Here is a 19,931-nt window from a genome sequence, read left to right on the forward strand (position 1 = left end):
CTTGGATGAAGACAAAATATATATTTCTTATTATAATGACAGTATCACACCTACTTAAAGATTATTGTAATTGTCCATTCTTGACTGGATAACTTGAAATCCATCCTGCTAGAGATATTTAATAGACTGTCTACAGTAGAATTACTTAATAGACATCTTTTTCAGTGATTGCATGAGGTCAAAATAGTATAAGAGAAATGCTCAGAGACCAAAATTGAATAGATAATTAAAAGGAAACCAGTTAACTGTGGCTGTGTTCACTTTCTGGACAGAGTTTGCTTGTCTCAGTTACCACATTTCTTGGGAATTGGGAATGGTCACACAGAAACTAGATAAAAATTTGTCTGTATGAGATACAATATATAATTGAGGCCTACCACCTCTTTGTAACTCTCTGGAACCTCAGAAAGCTATACCCTTAATGAAAGGGTGTATTAGAACAATCTTTGACCATCAGAATAGGAAATTTGTCTATTTTATCTTGGTGGTGGTGTTTAGTCACTAGGTCATGTCCAACTCTAAAACCCCATGGACTGCAGCATGCCAGGTTCCTCTTGTCTTCTACTATGTCCCAGGGTTTGCTCAAATTCATGTTCACTGAGTCAGTGATTGTATCTAACCATCTCATCCTCTGCTGCCCCCTTCTTCTTTAGCTTTCAGTCTTTCCCAGCATCAATGTCTTTCCCATTGAGTTGGCTCTTTGCATCAGGTGGCCAAAGTATTGGAGCTACAGCTTCAGCATCAGTCCTTCCAATGAATATTCAAGTTTGATTTCCTTTAGGATTGACTGGTTTGATGATCTTGCCGTCCAAGGGACTCTCAAGACTCCTCTCTAGCACCACAGTTTGAAAGCAACAGTTCTTTGGCACTCAGCCTTCTTTATGGTCCAGCTCTCACATCCATACATGACTACTGGAAAAACCATAGCTTTGATTATAAGGATCTTTGTGATGTCTCTGCTTTTAAATATGCTGTCTAGGCTTGTCATAGTATTCCTTCCAAGGAGTAAGTGTCTTAATTTCATGGCTGCAGTCACCAACTGCAGTGATTTTGGAGCCCAGGAAGAGAAAATCTGTCACTGCTTCTACTTTTTCCCCTTCTGTTTGCCATGAAATGATGGGGCCAGATGCCATGATCTTAGTTTTTTGAATGTTTAATTTCATGCCAGCTTTTTCACTCTGCTCTTTCACACTTGTCAAGAAGCTTTTTAGTTACTCTACACTTTTTGCCGTTAGGGCAGTATCATCTGCATATATGAGGTTGTTGATATTTCTCCTGGCAATTTTGATTCCAGCTTGTGATTCATCCAGCCCGACATTTCACTTGATGTACTCTACATATGGGTTTCCCAAGTGGTGGTGCTGCTCCTGCTGCTAAGTCACTTCAGTCATGTCCAACTCTGTGTGACCCCAGAGATGGCAACCCACCAGGCTCCCCCTGGGATTCTCCAGGCAAGAACACTGGAGTGGGTTGTCATTTCCTTTTCCAGTGCATGAAAGTGAAAGTGAAGTCGCTCAGTTGTGTCCCACTCATAGTGACCCCATGGACTGCAGCCTACCAGGCTCCTCCATCCATGGGATTTTCCAGGCAAGAGTACTGGAGTGGGGTGCCATTGCCTTCTCCTCCAAGTGGTGCAGTGGTAAAGAATTTTCCTAGCAATGCAGAGGACACCAGAGATGCAGATTTGATCCCTGGGTCAGGAATATTCCCTTGGAGTAGGAAATGACAACCCACTCTAGTATTTTTGCCTGGAAAATTCCATGGACAGAAGATCCTGACAGGCTACAGTCCATAACGTCTTAAAGAGTCAGACACAACTCAGCACATGAGCACAGCACATACTCTGCATATAAGTTAAATAAATAAGGTGACAGTATGCAGCCTTATCATACACCTTTCACAGTTTGGAACCAGTCAGTTGTTCCATGTCCAATTAAAACTGTTGCATCTTGACCCACATACAAGTTTCTCAGAAGACAGGGAAGGTGGTCTGAAGCTCCCATCTCTAAGAATTTCCATGGTTTGTTGTGATTCACACAGAGCTCTCTGGAACTCTGGATTTAAAAAAAAAAAAAAAAAAAAGATCTTCTCTGGGACTTCTTAACCATAGGCATGCCCTCACATAAGTTTGATATGAACTTAAATTTTCCAAGCTGAGAACTTAACGTTAAAACGTAGTACTGAGCTGGTGATACACTGGAATGCCAGAAAGAAACAAAACTGAAAGATGTAGCGGCATATATCCTCAGCCAAGCCACAGTTTATTCTAATGTGTAAAGCCCCTATGAGGCTGTGTTCATAATACAAAATAATAAGACAGGAAAAAGTTCAGCATGATCAAGAGTCAATGGATATAGCAAACAATAGAGCTAAACCTCCAAGAATTTCAGATAATAGAATTATTGGATGGGGACTATAAGATGTTCAAACTAAATCTTATAAGAAGAGATTAAAAATACAATATGAAAATAAGATACTAGTGAAAGCAGTTAGACAGATATAACAAATAGAACTTTTTGAAATGGAAAAAATAGTCCTAAAAGTTAAAACTTAATGAGTAGATTAAACAGTGCATGTAAGAATTAATGGACTGAAGGATAGAGCTGAGGATATTCTTGAGACTACAGCATACAGAAAGAATATATGAAAGAGAAATTTTAAAAAATGATAGCTTGAGTAAAAAGCTCTGATTCATGGGGTTGGACTTCTAGAGAAAGGCTTATTCAAATAAACGGTGCTTGGGAATTTTCCAGCATTGGTGAAACACAGACCAGGCTCAGTAAGTACTGTTAGACTCAGTATGTACTGAGTCTAATAAGATTTGATTTTACCGTATTTGAAAGCTAATAAGTTAGCTTGTTACAGTTTCATGGATGCTAGCAGAAAACATGAGATTCCTGGGTCAGAGACTAAGGACTTAATTACTCCCGAGCTGGTAAGTGTGAGCATGACATTTGCCTTGTTTCCTCCTGCCTTCCTCCACATCTCCCCCATGCTGTGCAGAGGGCTCAGTGGATGCCTGCACATGTGGTGGGTTCCTTTAGAAGAAAGGAACACTGAGCTCAGGGAACCTGCCTTTTTATAGCAAGCAATGAATAAGCTTGTTCTTTGTCCCAAGGAGACATTATCTCATTTCTCAAGTTTGCACCAGGCGAATGCAATCCTGAGAAACAACCCACGTAAAGAATGGTCAGAGCCTTGCATTCATGGCAATACCAAGTGGGAGAGCTATGGAGAATTACGTCTCTGTAGGAAGCACGTCGTGTTGCAAGCTAGATAAAACTAAATCCACACCCAGATAGATATTGGTAGTTAAAGTGAGTTATTCATTTCCTGGAACCAGCATCAAGGAAAGCTCCAGACTGAGATTTGACCTGCTTTTGACATTTTTGATAGATAATTGACCATAATAAAATATTTTGGCCTTTCATGAGTTTTGCAGATATGATAAAATCTGATTATAAAACTTAATTTGCTTATCTCACTGGGTGATGATAAAGTAAGCATTGAAAATGATAATTTGCTATATTAAATAACAGAACTTCGTTGTTTGACTAGTAACACTGTCGTAAAACAAAGATGTGATGTGTATCTGTCGAATCTCGAAGCAACAATTAGAATTGGACATGGAACAACAGACTGGTTCCAAATAGGAAAAGAAGTACGTCAAGTCTGTATATTGTCACCCTGCTTATTTAACTTATGTGCAGAGTACATCATGAGAAACGCTGGATTGGAAGAAGCACAAGCTGGAATCAAGATTGCCGGGAGAAATATCAATAACCTCAGATATGCAGAGGACACCACCCTTATGGCAGAAAGTGAAGAGGAACTAAAAAGCCTCTTGATGAAAGTGAAAGAGGAGAGTGAAAAAGTTGGCTTAAAGCTCAACATTCAGAAAACGAAGATCATGGCATCCGGTCCCATCACTTCGTGGGAAATAGATGGGGAACCAGTGGAAACAGTGTCAGACTTTCATTTTTTTGGGCTCCAAAATCACTGCAGATGGTGACTGCAGCCATGAAATTAAAAGACGCTTACTCCCTGGAAGGAAAGTTATGACCAACCTAGATAGCATATTCAAAAGCAGAGACAATACTTTGCCAACAAAAGTCCGTCTAGTCAAGGCTATGGTTTTTCCAGTGGTCATGTATGGATGTGAGAGAGTTGGACTGTGAAGAAGGCTGAGCGCCGAAGAATTGATGCTTTTAAAGTGTGGTGTTGTAGAAGACTCTTGAGAGTCCCTTGGACTGCAAGGATATCCAACCAGTCCATTCTGAAGGAGATCAGCCCTGGGATTTCTTTGGAGGGAATGATGCTAAAGCTGAAACTCCAGTACTTTGGCCCCCCCATGCGAAGAGTTGACTCATTGGAAAAGACTCTGATGTTGGGAAGGATTGGGGGCAGGAGGAGAAGGGGACGACAGAGAATGAGATGGCTGGATGGCATCACTGACTCGACGTGAGTGTGAGTGAACTCCAGGAGTTGGTGATGGACAGGGAGGCCTGGCGTGCTGTGATTCATGGGGTCGCAAAGAGTCGGACACGACTGAGTGACTGAACTGAACTGAAGCCAACCTGCCTCTTGAGAAACCTATATGCAGCTTAGGAAGCAACAGTTAGAACTGGACATGGAACAACAGACTGGTTCCAAATAGGAAAAGGAGTACATCAAGTCTGTATATTGTCACCCTGCTTATTTAGCTTATATGCAGAGTACATCATGAGAAATGCTGGGCTGGAAGACGCACAAGCTGGAATCAAGATTGCCAGGAGAAATATCAATAACCTCAGATATGCAGATGACACCACCCTTATGGCAGAAAGTGAAGAGGAACTAAAAAGCCTCTTGATGAAAGAGGAGAGTGAAAAAGTTGGCTTAAAGCTCAACATTCAGAAAACTGAATCATGGCATTGGTTCCATCACTTCATGGGAAATAGATGGGGAAACAGTGTCAGACTTTATTCTTTTGGGCTCCAAAATCACTGCAGATGGTGACTGCAGCCATGAAATTAAAAGACGCTTACTCCCTGGAAGGAAAGTTATGACCAACCTAGATAAAATATTCAAAAGCAGAGATATTACTTTGCCAACAAAGGTCCGTATAGTCAAGGCTATGGTTTTTCGTGTGGTAATGTATGGATGTGAGAGTTGGACTGTGAAGAAAGCTGAGCGCTGAAGAATTGATGCTTTTGAAGTGTGGTGTAGGAGAAGACTCTTGAGAGTCCCTTGGACTGCAAGATCGAACCAGTCCATTCTAAAGGAGATCAGTCCTGGATGTTCTTTGGAAGGAATGATGCTAAAGCTGAAACTCCAGTACTTTGGCCACCTCATGCGAAGAGTTGACTCATTGGAAAAGACTCTGATTCTGGAGGGATTGGGGGCAGGAGGAAAAGGGGACGACAGAGGATGAGATGGCTGGATGGCATCACTGACTCGATGGACGTGAGTTTGAGTGAACTCTGGGAGTTGGTGATGGACAGGGAGGCCTGGTGTGCTGCTATTCATGGGGTCGCAAAGAGTCGGACACAACTGAGCGACTGAACTGAACTTAAGCCTAATGTATCTTTTTAAAAATGTAATTGTTATCCTTTTAAACTAGCATTTAATTTACACTCTGATGAGTAGCTTAGCAGCTCCATGGCAGTAACAGATAAAGCAAAATCTCCAATCATTTTGGATGCATATATACCATAGAGAATGTTAAGGTTTGCTTCTAATTGTGAAGTCTGTACTGGCAATTGAATTCAATGTGGGCAGTTTTTTCCCTGTATGTACTATGCCATTTTATGTAAGGGACTTGAATGTCCACAGGTTTTGGTTGTGGAACCAATCCCCCTGTAGATACCTAGAGATGTCAGTGTATGTTACTTTCACTTTTGCTGTTCTATATCTCTGAAGGTGTTAACCTTAAAATGGAATACAGTAGGTTAGTATTTTTTACAAAGAAAACAATGTATTTTTAGCAGAGTGCAAACTGGGATGCTTCTGAGTTAGAAGTTGTACACTACCAAAATAATTGTGTATTTTCTAATCTTTAATTTCCTGTATCCCTCTCAACAGTGTGTAGTATTGACGGAGATGAAACTTTCAATGCAGAAGAAGATCAATGACTTCTGCCGCTCTCAGTGCCCTCCAATTAAGGTGATAATATCACTCAATAATAACACATAGTTTACCAAAGAAAATGCACTTTCACTATTAGAATTTGTAGCTTTTCAGTGAATTGCATAAGAAACTTCTTACATGAGTAATATTTTTAATTTTGATTTTCAAAGTGTGATCCAAGGACACTGAGGGTCCCTGAAACCGTTTTTTAGGGTCTGCAAAGTCAAACTATTTTTAAAATATTGAAATGTTATTTGCCTTTTTCACTTTGATTCTCTTATGGGGTGCAGTAGAGTTTCCAGAGTCTACTTGATGGTGATATCATTGCTCTAACAGCTGAAGGAATGTCTGTTTATGTTGGCTTTTCTTTCTAACGCAGTGATTATCAGTAGATATAACCCACATAAACAAAAGCTCATTGGATTGCCAATAATTTTTAAGAACATGAAGGGATCATGAGACCAAAAAGAAATAACTGTTGAATTGTAAAAGTAGAATAGAGGTGGCCAGACCTGTTAGGGGCTAATGCAGTAAGTAGTCCAAGTGAGAGATGCTTGTGCCTTTTTCAAAAGAGATGAAAATAGAGATTGTGAGAAGTTGTTGAATTTGAAGTATCCTTTGTAAAAAAGACTAATGGATTGAGCATGGATAAATGAGAGTTGTGAAGGAAAGAATGATCAAGAATGACTCTGAAATTTTTGTCCAAAATAATTAGATAAGTAGTGATGACACTCAGAAGACTGGAAAGAGGTCTAGATGGGACAAATCATAATTCATCCCCTGCAGTTGAATACATATTACTAACTGCACTTCTTTATTGGAGTCCTGTATTCCTTTGGAAAAAGGAAAATGCTATTTGTTCCTTTGAGATAGGCACTGAACTATCATCATTCTGTATCAGATAGATGTGCTGAAAATTTTTGGACTGTGGTATTTACATAGCATATATATACCTTATAGAACATTTGTGCCATAGTTCATAAATTAAGATGAATAAGATATATAGTAGTCATTAAACTTCGAACAGGACAGAGAAGTTTTATAAAGTAATTATGCTGCTGCTAAGTCGCTTCAGTCGTGTCCGAATCTGTGCGACTCCATAGATGGCAGCCCACCAGGCTCCCTTGTCCCTGGGCAACCCCATGAACTGTAGCCCACCAGGCTCCTCTGTCCATGGGATTTTCCAGGCAAGAGTACTGGAGTGGGGTGCCATTGCCTTCTCCAATTATACTAGTTTATAAACTAAAATTTTTGTTTGTGTGATGGATACATTTATCCATACTTTAAAGTTGTTTTGCAAAGAAAGAAATTGTTTTTCAATTTGCAAACTTAAAAGTTTCTAACTTTCTTCTGTTTCATGACTCATAAAGAAGGCTGTAAATAGCTGTTTCAATAGTAAAGGCAGTGCATGATCAAATAGAAGGTAATCTGTTAACCGTTTTATGACTATTTGTTAGGGAGTATAAGTCATTTTAATGAGCTACATTCTTATGCCTAAATATGAATAGGCTAGTTTTTCTTGGAAAAATATCTGTTTATACAGTATCATGTGTGTTACAGATTAAGAATTTTTCTTTATTATCAGTATCTAAAAATAACTAAGCACAAGAACAATTTCTTTATATTTTCTTAGAACAGAGTGTGTGTGTGTGTATGGAATAAAAATCACTTTCAAGAACACATTTATGACTGTGTTTAAGAATTTGGTTTTTACCTTTCCTGACTTCGATGTGGTCTGTTCCTCAGTCCCTTTTCTGCTGACTCACTCTTAGCTTTTAGCTCTCTTTTGTTTCCTCTAACTCTACCACTTTTGGTGAATGGACACTCCATTCTGCTTTTCTAAAATGAAAAACAAGAATTCACTGCTAGACTATTAAACCAAGGCATCTCTTTCTTATATTCTGTGCTTATTTTTAGGATAAGGCAGGAGTTTTCGTTATTTAAAAATTACAGAATGATGTAATTCTGTAAAATTACAGAATGATGTAAATCCAATGATGTGCTGGTGTCGCTTCTAGTTTTGTGACACTAATATCCAGTCCTAAATACCTAAACTCGTGATTCTGAAACCACTTTGCAAATAATTTATCATATTTGTGATCACTTTATATCTCAAAGAATATGCTTAATTATAAATAAAATGGTCACCAGAGGGTCCAAAGATAGTTGAGTTTTTTTCTTTATATAAATGTATTAAGCTTGAACTTGTTTTTTCATTTCACAGTTCATCAGTGCAGATGTACATGGAATTTGGTCACGGTTGTTTTGTGATTTTGGTGATGAATTTGAAGTTTTAGATACAACAGGAGAAGAACCAAAAGAAATTTTCATTTCAGATATAACGCAAGTATGATTATATATGTGTATTATTGTTTATTTTGATTTTTAAGTTGATGTTTTAAAAAGGTAATATTAGCAAAATATTGTAATACACAGTCTTTTTTATTTGATTAAAATTGAAGTTGGAATATTAAGAAAGTATTCTGTTTTCCATCTAACATTTAATAATTGATAGATCAGCATTTGCTGATATCATTAATTTTAATTTTGTTTTATGTCATGTTCCTATGGGACATTAATTGTGAATCAGTGTTTACTGAACAATTTATTGTGTCAGATCATAGATGTATTAGGTGTGCCATAAGTCACTTGGCCCAACACTCTTGACTCCAGGAAGATGGACACTTAAGTCATCACAGAGAAAAGCTTTTCTAATTTGAAATATTTCTAAAAATTTGGAGGAGGATGAAACCTTAAGAGTTAATTAACTGTCATATCAAAAGGTCTGAATTTTCTGTGTTCTCTTAATGTCATGCAAGCTTAATTGTTTATTACCTAAAAGAATTGGAGAAACTATTATGATCCACTTTTACTACTGTTCCCTTTTAGCCTAAATCACTAACTTTATTTGCACTCTTTATAATCAGTTTCCATTAAAGCTCAAAAGAAGCCAAGTACAAAGGAGTGAAAATATATACTTTCAGTAGTATTTGTGCTTCTGTCTTTTTGCTTTGTTTTTAAACCCAGTGTTAATGTTGGCATTCTCACCACTTTTTAAGGCAAATTCATTAAAAAGTCATTTTTTGTATCTGTTTGCTTACAGAATAGTTTGTTGTTCAGCCTTTTACCTTCTCTAGTTATTGTTATTTGTTCCTGAGAATATTATAGAGTTAGAATAAGCTCCAAGGAATCTTGTATTGCACTGATATTTTCTTTTATTAAACAGTGCAGTAAATATGGAAACTAGCCATAAAAAATCAGAAAAATATCCGATAGTCTTCATTTAACTTATCTGCAAGTCATTTCTCCTTAAGGTCCTTATGAATTCTATTATTCTTGAGATAGTATTAATAGTAAACCCACATTACATTAATTTTTTCTACATGTTTGTGGTCTTAATTGTATTTCTCAAATCATTAAACAGCAAGAGAATTTTTAGAATCTACACAATTATGACAGAGATAATAATAATTCTATTAAGTTTCATATAAATTAAATCATTATCACCTTATTTAAGCAATGGTTGGCTTATATGCAGTTAGGAAATTTCTGTTTGTCTGCTGTATCTCATGCACCCTCTTAGATGAGATAAGCTAATTTCTTTTATTTTTACCTGATATGCAGGGCTATAGGCTATTTCTTTGATTTAAAGTGTTGCAGCTTTATACTGTTAATATCACTTTCCTAGCATTAAATTTCCATCCTTCATTCTTAGATTTCTTTGATTTTCAAACTTGGACTCATCTTTTGTGTACACAGTCTTTCATGTTGTTGTTCTTGTTGTTCAGTCAGTAAGTCATGTCTGACTCTTCATGACCCCATGGACCGCAGCACACCAGGCCTCCCTGTCCTTCAGTATTACCCAGAGTTTGCCCAGGTTCACGTCCACTGAATCAGTGATACTGTCCAACCATCTCATCCTCTGCTGCTCTCTTCTCCTCTTGCCCTCAGTCTTTCCTAGACTCAGGGTCTTTTCCAGTGAGTTGGCTTTTGGTATCAAGTGGCCAAAGTACTGGAGCTTCAGCTTCAGCATCAGTCCTTCTGATGAGTATTCAGGGTTGATTTCCTTTATGACTGACTGGTTTGATCTCCTCAGTGTCCAAGGAGCTCTCAAGAGTCTTCTGTAGCACCACAATTTGAAAACATTAATTCTTTGGTGCTCAGCCTTCTCTGTGATTCAACTCTCACATCTGCACATGTGAGACCATAGTTTGGACTGTACAGCCCCTTGTTGGCAAAGTGATGTCTTTGATTTTGAATATACTGTCTAGGTTTGTCATTGCTTTCCTTCTAAGAAACCAGTGTCTTCTAATTTCATGGCTGCAGTCACCATTCACAGTGATTAAGGAGCCCAAAATCTGTCACTGCTTCTACTTTTCCCCCTTCTGTTTGCCATGAAGTGATGAGTCCTTCATAAATGATTTTAAAACTTGAATTCAGTCACTTTGAGTATTTTGTATAAATCACAGGAATCCTTGAATTTAAAATATTTGAACTGCTTGTGATATATATTTCTGCTCAACATAGAAATTATAAACATTTATAAAAAATGATACGGCTGTCACTGTTTTGTGACAGTTCTTTAAATATTTGTGTTTATGATGGAAGAGGAATGGCTTGCAATTTTGGTTGTTTTGAGAATTTTATGACAACATGGTCCTTTTTATGTGAGATTTGGAATTTGTATAAAAAAGGACTATGTGAACTTGTTTTTACTCTTATTTCTAGGCTAATCCTGGCATTGTCACTTGCCTTGAAAATCATCCTCACAAACTTGAAACAGGACAGTTGCTAACATTTCGAGAAATTAATGGAATGACAAGCTTAAATGGATCCACACAACAAATAACTGGTAAGTTTATGTTTATTAATTTGTTTATACTTATTCATTATTCAGTGCATTTATAGTTCAGAACTCTACTTTTTGAGAACACAGCATCAACTCAAAAGGGGTGATCCAGTTCTTCACCTCAAGACATTCAATCCAACTTGTTGTTTAGTTGCTCAGTCGTGTGCAACTCTTTGCAACCCCATGAACTGCAGCACACTAGGCTTCCCTGTCCTTCATCATCTCCTTGAGCTTGCTCAAACTTATGTCCTTTGAGTTGGTGATGCCATCCAACCATCTCGTCCTCTGTTGACACTTCTCCTCCTGCCTTCAATCTTTCCCAGTGTCAGGGTCTTTTCTAATGAGTCAATGCTTCACATCAGGTAGCCATGTATTGGAGCTTCAGCTTCAGCATCAGTTCTTCCAATGAATATTCAAGGTTGATTTCCTTTTGGATTGACTGGTTTGATCTCCTTGCAGTCCAAGGGACTCTCAAGAGTCTTGTCCGACACGACAGTTCAAAAGCCTCAATTCTTTGGCGTTCAGCTTTCTTTATAGTCCAACTCTCACATGCATACATGACTACTGGAAAAAACCTAGCTTTGACTATATGGACCATTGTCAGCAAAGTAATCTTTCTGCTTTTTAACATGCTCTCTAGGTCTGTCATAACTTTTCTTCCAAGGAACAAGCGTCTTTTAATACCATGGCTTCAGTCACCATCTGCAGTGATTTTGGAGCCCAAGAAAATAAAGTCTGTCACTGTTTCCATTGTTTTCCCATCTATTTGCCATGAGGTAATGGGACTGGATGCCATGATCTTAGTATTTTGGATGTTGAGTTTTTTTTCTTAATTATTTAATTGGAAGATAATTGGTTTACAATATTGTGATGATTTTGCCATCAGCCACAGGTAGACATCTACAGGTACACATGTTTACCCTCATCCCAAACCCCCCACCCCATCTCTCTGGGTTGTCCCAGAGCACCAGCTTTGAATGCCCTGCTTCATGCATCAAACTTGTATTGGACGTCTATTTTATGTATGGTAATATACATGTTTCAGTGCTATTCTCTCAAATCTTCCCACCCTCGCCTTCTCCCACAGAGTCAAAAGTCTGTTCTTTATATCTATGTCTCGTTTGCTGCCTTGCATATAGGATCGTTATTACTGTCTTTCTAAATTCCATGTATATGTGTTAACATACAGTATTCGTGTTTCTCTTCCTGACTTACTTCACTCTATATAATAGGCTCCAGTTTCATCCACCTCATTAGAACTGACTCAGATGCATTCCTTCTTATAGCTATGTAATATTTCATTGTGTATATGTACCACAACTTCGTTATCCATTCGTCTGCCGGTGGACATTTAGGGACTATTTAGTGTTAAGCCAGCTTTTTCTCCCTCCTCTTTCACCTTCATCAAGAGGCTCTTTAATTCCTCTTTGCTCTCTGCCATAAGGGTGGTATCATTTGCGTATCTGAGGTTATTGATATTTCTCCCGGCAGTCTTGATTCCAGCTTGTGCTTCCTCCAATCCAGCATTTCACACGATGTAGTCTGCATATAAGTTAAATAAGCAGTGTGACGACATACAGCCTTGATGTACTCCTTTCCCAATTTGTAACCAGTCCATTGTTCCATGTCTGGTTCTAACTATTGGTTCTTGACCTGCATACAGATTTCTCAGGAGGCAGGTAAGGTGGTCTGGTATTCCCATTTTTTAAGAATTTTCCACAGTTTATTGTTATCCACGCAAAGTAAGGAGATACTAACATTAGGCAGTGGTGTTACAGAGAAAAGGCATTCTGAAAACTCTAACCTTAGCAAGGATCCCTGCTCAGTTTTGGTGTAGCAGCAGTAGGGTTGGGGTGTCTTAATTATAACTGGTTGTGTTCGCTTAGGAAGATGGTGATAAGAGTATTCTGTGCAGAAGCAAGCAATAAGAAACAAGACAGAATTCAAGGAACTTAAAGATATAGCAGCTCTACAGTGGGAGTTGAGATAGCAAGAGATATACTGTTATCTCATGGTAGATAAGTGAAGATTCTGACACCTTATTTATTCACACATTAGGGAGTACAAAAAAGGGAGCAAATTTTGGAGAGAAGATGAGTACAGTCTAGGCTGTTTAGGTGAGGTGACAGTGAAGTATTCAAGTGAAGATACTTTTTTGTTCAGTGACTTGGAAAAAAGAGATGAATGAATGTTAACTGCAGGCAGATTTGTGGACTTATTGGCAGGAAGCTGAAGGAGTTTGTTTTGTTAGTAGACTAAGGTGAAATCATGACCCAAAGGAGAGATAAGATGTCAAGGGCAGAGATCTGAAGAGAATAAACAGTTTTAAAAATCCAAAAGTTACCAGGTTTCATTTAAGGCCATTTGAAATTGAAGAGAATAAATTTATGGCATCATTAGTTTCATAGTTTATGATTTTCCTCCAGCCATGTGTAAAAGAGCTAAAGACATTGCTTTACATTGTGTAACTCACAGACAGCATGTTTACACCTGTTCAGCTGAGAGTGACTCAGTTTTATCTTTAGGGCATCTGAATATGTAATTATGTGATTAGTGTATAGACTGGTGGTAAACTGATTACCTTTTTTTCTTTTAATGACTACAAAAATGGATCCTCAGGAGAGAAAAAAGTCAGTCCCTGTTACAAGCTCTTCATAGCAAAACAATTTTGAATCTATTTTTAAGAAGCTTTGGTAATAAATCTATTGTATTTTGTTCCTCAGACTGTATCTAAATATGTAAAATACAGGTTCAGATTATTGATATTAAAATTTTTGTGTCTATTTTTGCATAAATTGACTCAGTTATTTAAGAGTATCCTTTTTTGTTTTGGGGTCCATTCAGTGGTGGACTGTGGTGCTGGATCCAAATCTTGGGGCTATATTTATGAAAGGAGAAACCACTGGATAACAAGAAATGAAAATAAAGAAAACCCACATTTTGCATGAAAAATTCTTTGAGCAGAGAAAGAATATTTAAGTAGAGAAGCAATTGATAAGTCTTTTTGTCCCCTGATATTTATTAATTGATACTTTACTGCTTTAAAGTAATTTTCTTGTTACTTGAAAAGCATTTTTAAATGACTAAAATAGTGTATGTTTATTCTTGATATAAATTGCTAACATCCAATGGATCATTGAAAAAGCAAGAGAGTTCCAGAAAAACATCTATTTCTGCTTTATTGACTATGCCAAAGCCTTTGACTGTGTGGGTCACAATAAACTGTGGAAAATTCTTCTTGAGATGGGAATACCAGACCACCTGACCTGCCTCTTGAGAAACTGACATGCAACAACAGACTGGTTCCAAATAAGAAAAGGAGTATGTCAAGGTTGTGTATTGTCACCCTGCTTATTTAACTTCTATGCAGAGTACATCATGAGAAACACTGGGGCTGGAGGAAGCATAAGCTGGAATCAAGATCACTGGGAGAAATATCAATAACCTCAGATATGCAGATGACACCACGCTTATGGCAGAAAGTGAAAAAGAACTAAAGAGCCTCTTGATGAAAGTGAAAGAGGAGAGTGAAAAAGTTGACTTAAAGTTCAACATTCAGAAAACTAAGATCCTGGCATCCGGTCCCATCACTTCATAGCAAATAGATGGGGAAACAGTGTCAGACTTTATTTGGGGGGGTTCCAAAATCACTGTAGATGGTGACTGCAGCCATGAAATTAAAAGACGCTTACTCCTTGGAAGGAAAGTTATGACCAACCTAGATGGCATATTGAAAAGCAGAGACATTACTTTGCCAACAAAGGTTCGTCTAGTCAAGGCTATGGTTTTTCCCGTGGTCATGTTTGGATGTGAGAGTTGGACTGTGAAGAAAGCTGAGCGCCGAAGAATAGATGCTTTTGAACTGTAGTGTTGGAGAAGGCTCTTGAGAGTCCCTTGGACTGCAAGGAGATGAAACCAGTCCATCCTAAAGGAGATCAGTCCTGGGTGTTCATTGGAAGGACTGATGCTAAAGTTGAAACTCCAATACTTTGGCCACCTGATGCGAAGAGCTGACTCGTTTGAAAAGAACCTGATGGCTGGGAAAGATTGAGAGCAGGAGGAGAAGCGGATGACAGAGGATGAAATGGTTGGATGGCATCACCGACTCAATGGACATGGGTTTGGGTGGACTCCGGTAGTTGGTTATGGACAGGGAGGCCTGGCGTGCTACGGTTCATGGGGTCACAAAGAATCGGACACAACTGAGCGACTGAATTGAACTCATTCTTTATATATGTGTGTGTATATATATATGTCTATGTGTACATATATATATATATATATATATATGTTTAAATAGAGTTAAAAATGAGTACCATTTCAGACCTCTCCTCTCTACTCCAGAACTAACGGCAACTAAGTTCAATGTTTACTCTGCTGGTCTTTTCTGTCTAGTTAATATATAAGGCTTTTTATTTAATTGAATTTTTGGAATAAGCAAATCATTCAAAAGAAATAGAAGGCAGATGTTTACAATGAAAACTTTACTGCCCACCTTTGGCTCCCTCTCATTCTTATCTGTTCATTCTTCTTAGTTTATTAGGTGCCCTTCCAGGTTTTCCTTAGGCATTTTTACATACAAGGTAGCATCTTATGAATAGAAACCCTTTGTGTGTCCATTAAACCCAAGATCTCGATGGTCTTTTCACATCATTAGTGTAGAATAGTCTCCTCCTCTCCCCTTTATGGCTCATAGTATTTCATGGTCTCTTGAATATGGTATAGTATAATTTTGATTTGCATTTTATGTATTATGAATGAGGTTAAGTATCTTTTCTTAAGCTTTAGAGCTGTTTCATTTTCCTTTAATGTGAGTCATCTATCCTTTACCCATTTTCTTAATGAGTATTATTGATCATTTTCCCCCAAACTCCTAATATATGGGGCATATTTGCTAAGGGTTGTTTTTTTTTTTTTTAATATGAGTCACAAAACATTTTTTTGTAATGTGGAATTTGACTTTGTGATGGCTTTTACTGTGTGTATATGATGTGAAAGTTTTCTATTTTTTCTTAGATGTTTTTGAGTCATAATTAGAAATGCCTTCCTTACTGCAAAGTTTTAAAGAAATTTTTATCCCTTACTCTTACCTAATGATCTTTTTGACATTTAAAACTTCTGTCCATTTGGAGTACTTCCCCACGTGACTTTTTTCCCAAGAAATTTATTGAGTCATCTTTTCTTTACTGGTTTGTGGTACCACCTTAATTTTGTCTTTTGTGGGTCTGTTACTGAATAATAAATCTTTCTGCCTTTCTATTCATGAGCCAGTATCACAGTTGTATTATTATCAACTATGTATATAACACATACCAGAATATTAATTATTGAGCCTTCATAAAGTATTTTAATACCTAATAATAAGCACCTCTCATTCCCTTTTTTCCTTCCAAGTTTTCTTGGGTGTTTTCACGTTTAAGTCCTTATATTCATATTGGAAAGATAATCTGTCTAGCTCCCCAACTTCCACCTACCCACACACCGCCCGAAATAGAAAAGATTTATACTGAAATTTTCTTAATTTTTTAAATTATGAAAAATTAACATCTTTTTGATCATAAACTTTCAAATTAAATACTCATATCAGTAGATAATGGTTTTCTTTTTTCCCTTCTTTTAGTGGTATCACCATTTTCTTTTAGCATTGGTGATACTACAGAACTGGAACCTTATTTACATGGAGGCATAGCTATTCAAGTTAAGACTTCTAAAACATTCTGCTTTGTAAGTATTTTTTTTTTATTAAATATATTTCTTTACGGAAGAATGGCAAGAGAGAAAAAAAACAATAAAATTACTCACTGAAGGGATTTTGTTTTTTAATTTGTACCCACTCTGAGGAAAATGAAGTCAATGGAAATAAACCGACATTAACAAAAAAAATTCAGACAGTTGATCATACTTCTTATAATTACTTCCTAAGACAGAAGATGTAACTAATATGTATTTGAAAAGTTTAACAAGCATTGATTCAGTATATATTTTGTTTTATTATTCAGTTACATTTTTAAAGCAAAAGAAATATTTCTTTTATTTATCATATTTGTTATTCCAGGTTTTTAGATTTTAATTTTTTGGGGTTTCACGAAGGTGTATGTTAGATATGTTAAATAATTCCTATAAACTGGGATTGAAAGGAAATGTATGTATCTGTTTAAAGAGAATGTAGAGACTACTTTTATCAAGGAATTAAGGAGCCTCTTGCTGAGAGGCTAACTTCTTAAATCCTTAGGCCACTTCTCATTATAAGTAGTCTAATATATCTCTTTTTTCTTGAACGTTCTCAAGGTGTTGACTTGACTAACTTCTTTTCCAGAACAATTATTAACTGAAGTCCTCTGCAAGGTTTTGTTCAGCCCAGAGTTAGAGCGAAACAACAGATTAAAATACTGCATCTTGTCAAATCTGCCCCAGCATTGCTTCCTCTTCCTATTGTCCCTAGTTTTTAATTATGCTTCAACTTATGCCTCAATAAATTTAAGATTGGGTTTGGTGGGGTTTTTTTCAGAGGGGGTGGGTTATTGTCTTGTTTGTTGAGTTTTTTGGCCTTCGTGTGTTCTTTGCTCCACACAAAAAATTTTAACTGGGTATTATTCAAGTCTTGTCAGGTATAACAAGTCTTGAAACTTGGTATCAGAAAAAATATGGTAGCTCTTCGATTAAGATAATAGATTTTTTCGAGTACACACACACATGTTTAAGTTTTCCAAATTTATTATGTGGAGTAGGTTGTCCAGTTGCATTTAACATTAAAAATATAAAGTGAGATAGTAAGAAAATGAGTAACCAGGGAATGATAGCTACTTTACATTTCAGTTAAAACGTATTAGCCCAACCTTACTTATATCAGACCTCTTAGAAGAAGCCGTTGCTTTTAGTGTTCTGTGTCATTTATCAAGTAGTCACTTGCTTGCTCTGAAGTAATAGTGGATTTTTTTCTATTGTTTGTTTGTTTTTTTTTTTCTATTAGGAATCATTAGAGATGCAACTAAAACATCCAAAGTACCTTATTGTGGATTTTAGCAAACCTGAGGTAAACAAACACTGTAGATTTGAGAGATCAGTGCAGTGGGGGATGGGAATGATAAGCAATTATAAATTTAAAACAGACCAACTATATATATGTATATATAAATATATATAGTGCAACTATATATATATATATAGTGCAACTGTGTGTGTATATATATATATAGTGCAACTATATAGAGAGAGCAACTATATATATATTTATAGTGTGTGTGTGTGTGTGTGTGTATATATATATACACATACACTTTTCTGTCAGATCATTAGCTTCTTTAAAAATAAAGGTTGTATTCATGTATCAGGCTGACTCCTAGATTAAAAATAGGATTTTATATAATGGAAAATGTTTGAATAATAGGGAAAAGGTTTTCTTTTATGATATGCCAGGTTTGATAGTTAAAAGGTGGTTTCATTAATTTATGCAAAGGTAATCTTACTAAGAGATTTTCTGAATCATGTAGAGTTTTATATAATATTTCTTCCCTAAAAATCTTGGAAGCATTTATTTTGCTTTTTGAAATCACTGGATCAGTTTTATACTGGTGAATGTATTTGTGATAAGTAAAGAATTATAATAACAGTTTCCAAATTTATAAGTAATTGATAAGGAAAGAAAAAGGAATTATCGTACCAACATTTTGTTTCCTTTGTTTAGCTGATACTACTTTGTTTCATGTGGATAACCTAATGAAAACCAGTCATACAGTCTGGGATTAAAACTTGGATCTGTTACTTAACTATAGCTTGAAGTCAAGTCCTTTAACTTCTCAAGCCTCAGCTTCCTCATCTGTTAAATAAAGATAATAGTAATAAGCTAATTCATTTATTGATTAAGTTAAATAATGTCTTAAAAGTGTTAGCACAGTGCCTGACACATATTATACACTCAATAAATACTGACCAATTTTTAATGTTCTCAATAGGCACCTTTAGAGATTCACTTAGCCATGCTTGCCTTGGACCAATTTCAGGAGAACTATAGTCGCAAGCCAAATGTTGGGTAATGTTCTTTCTTTGAAACAACCTTTTTTCTTATTGTAATACTACTAGATACACCAAATTGTGTAAACACTTCTGACCCAGCCTGTTTTTCTCCTACAAGTGGAAAGATCAATTTATAAAAATGGAGTTATACTAAATAAAATTTTTCCTATTTTGAAGTCTTCAAAAGCTACAACTTAAAAAAATCTGAGAACTATTGAATTATAAATCCATTATATAATTTTTACTTTCTACATATTGTTGCAAAAAGTTTTTGCTTTGTACATTTAAAACTAAATTCTTAATTATAAACTATTCTTAAGTGAGCCTGATTTTGAAGGAATGTATTTATAAACCAGCTGTCTTTAAAATCAGTAAACACTTCGTGTTACATAGTTGGCAAAAGTCCAGCTTTTTAACATATTTCTTAAATTTCAATTAGCTATTGAGAAAATTGACATTGAGGTGCTTTATTTTGAATTCTAGGTGCCAACAAGATTCAGAAGAACTGTTGAAACTAGCAACATCTATTAGTGAAACCTTGGAAGAGAAGGTAAACATTCAGTTTGGGTGTCAAAAACTGTATAACATAGAAATTTTCTATATATTAATGTTCTCTTAGCCTTCAAATTCCAGTTTTGCTACTTATTGACTCTGTGACAGTAGGCAAGTTACTTGACATTAAATTCAACTTGAGTTTTTCAAACCTTTGCCTCTTTTAATTAGATCGTCTTCTTATTGATTAAGTGAGTTCTTTATATATAGAAATCAGTTTTTTATCAGATACACATTTTATAGATATTCTCTTCCAGTCTGTGGGTTGTCTTTTCATGTTATTACAATGTCTTTCAAGGAACAGAAGTTTTTAATTTTGATAAAGTTTAATTCATCAGCTTTTTCTTTTTTATGGTTTGTGCCTTTGTAAAGCCCAAATCACAAAGCTTTTCTCCTTTATTTTCTTTTA

At 36.3% G+C, this 19,931-nt stretch overlaps 1 protein-coding gene across 1 annotated transcript in view; it reads left to right on the plus strand.

Annotated features, from left to right (window-relative positions):
- The window catches only part of UBA6 (ubiquitin like modifier activating enzyme 6), an 88,679-nt gene that overhangs the window by 31,061 nt on the left and 37,687 nt on the right, over positions 1 to 19,931 (plus strand). Inside the window, exons 7-13 of the mRNA XM_006079842.4 lie at positions 6,064 to 6,144; positions 8,333 to 8,455; positions 10,837 to 10,960; positions 16,578 to 16,681; positions 17,928 to 17,990; positions 18,910 to 18,986; positions 19,454 to 19,520. Coding sequence (XP_006079904.2) covers positions 6,064 to 6,144; positions 8,333 to 8,455; positions 10,837 to 10,960; positions 16,578 to 16,681; positions 17,928 to 17,990; positions 18,910 to 18,986; positions 19,454 to 19,520 — 639 coding nt within the window. The remainder of the gene's footprint in view (positions 1 to 6,063; positions 6,145 to 8,332; positions 8,456 to 10,836; positions 10,961 to 16,577; positions 16,682 to 17,927; positions 17,991 to 18,909; positions 18,987 to 19,453; positions 19,521 to 19,931) is intronic.

The sequence above is a fragment of the Bubalus bubalis genome, chromosome 7 (assembly GCF_019923935.1).
Source record: "Bubalus bubalis isolate 160015118507 breed Murrah chromosome 7, NDDB_SH_1, whole genome shotgun sequence".
In the NCBI taxonomy this organism is placed as follows: domain Eukaryota; kingdom Metazoa; phylum Chordata; class Mammalia; order Artiodactyla; family Bovidae; genus Bubalus; species Bubalus bubalis.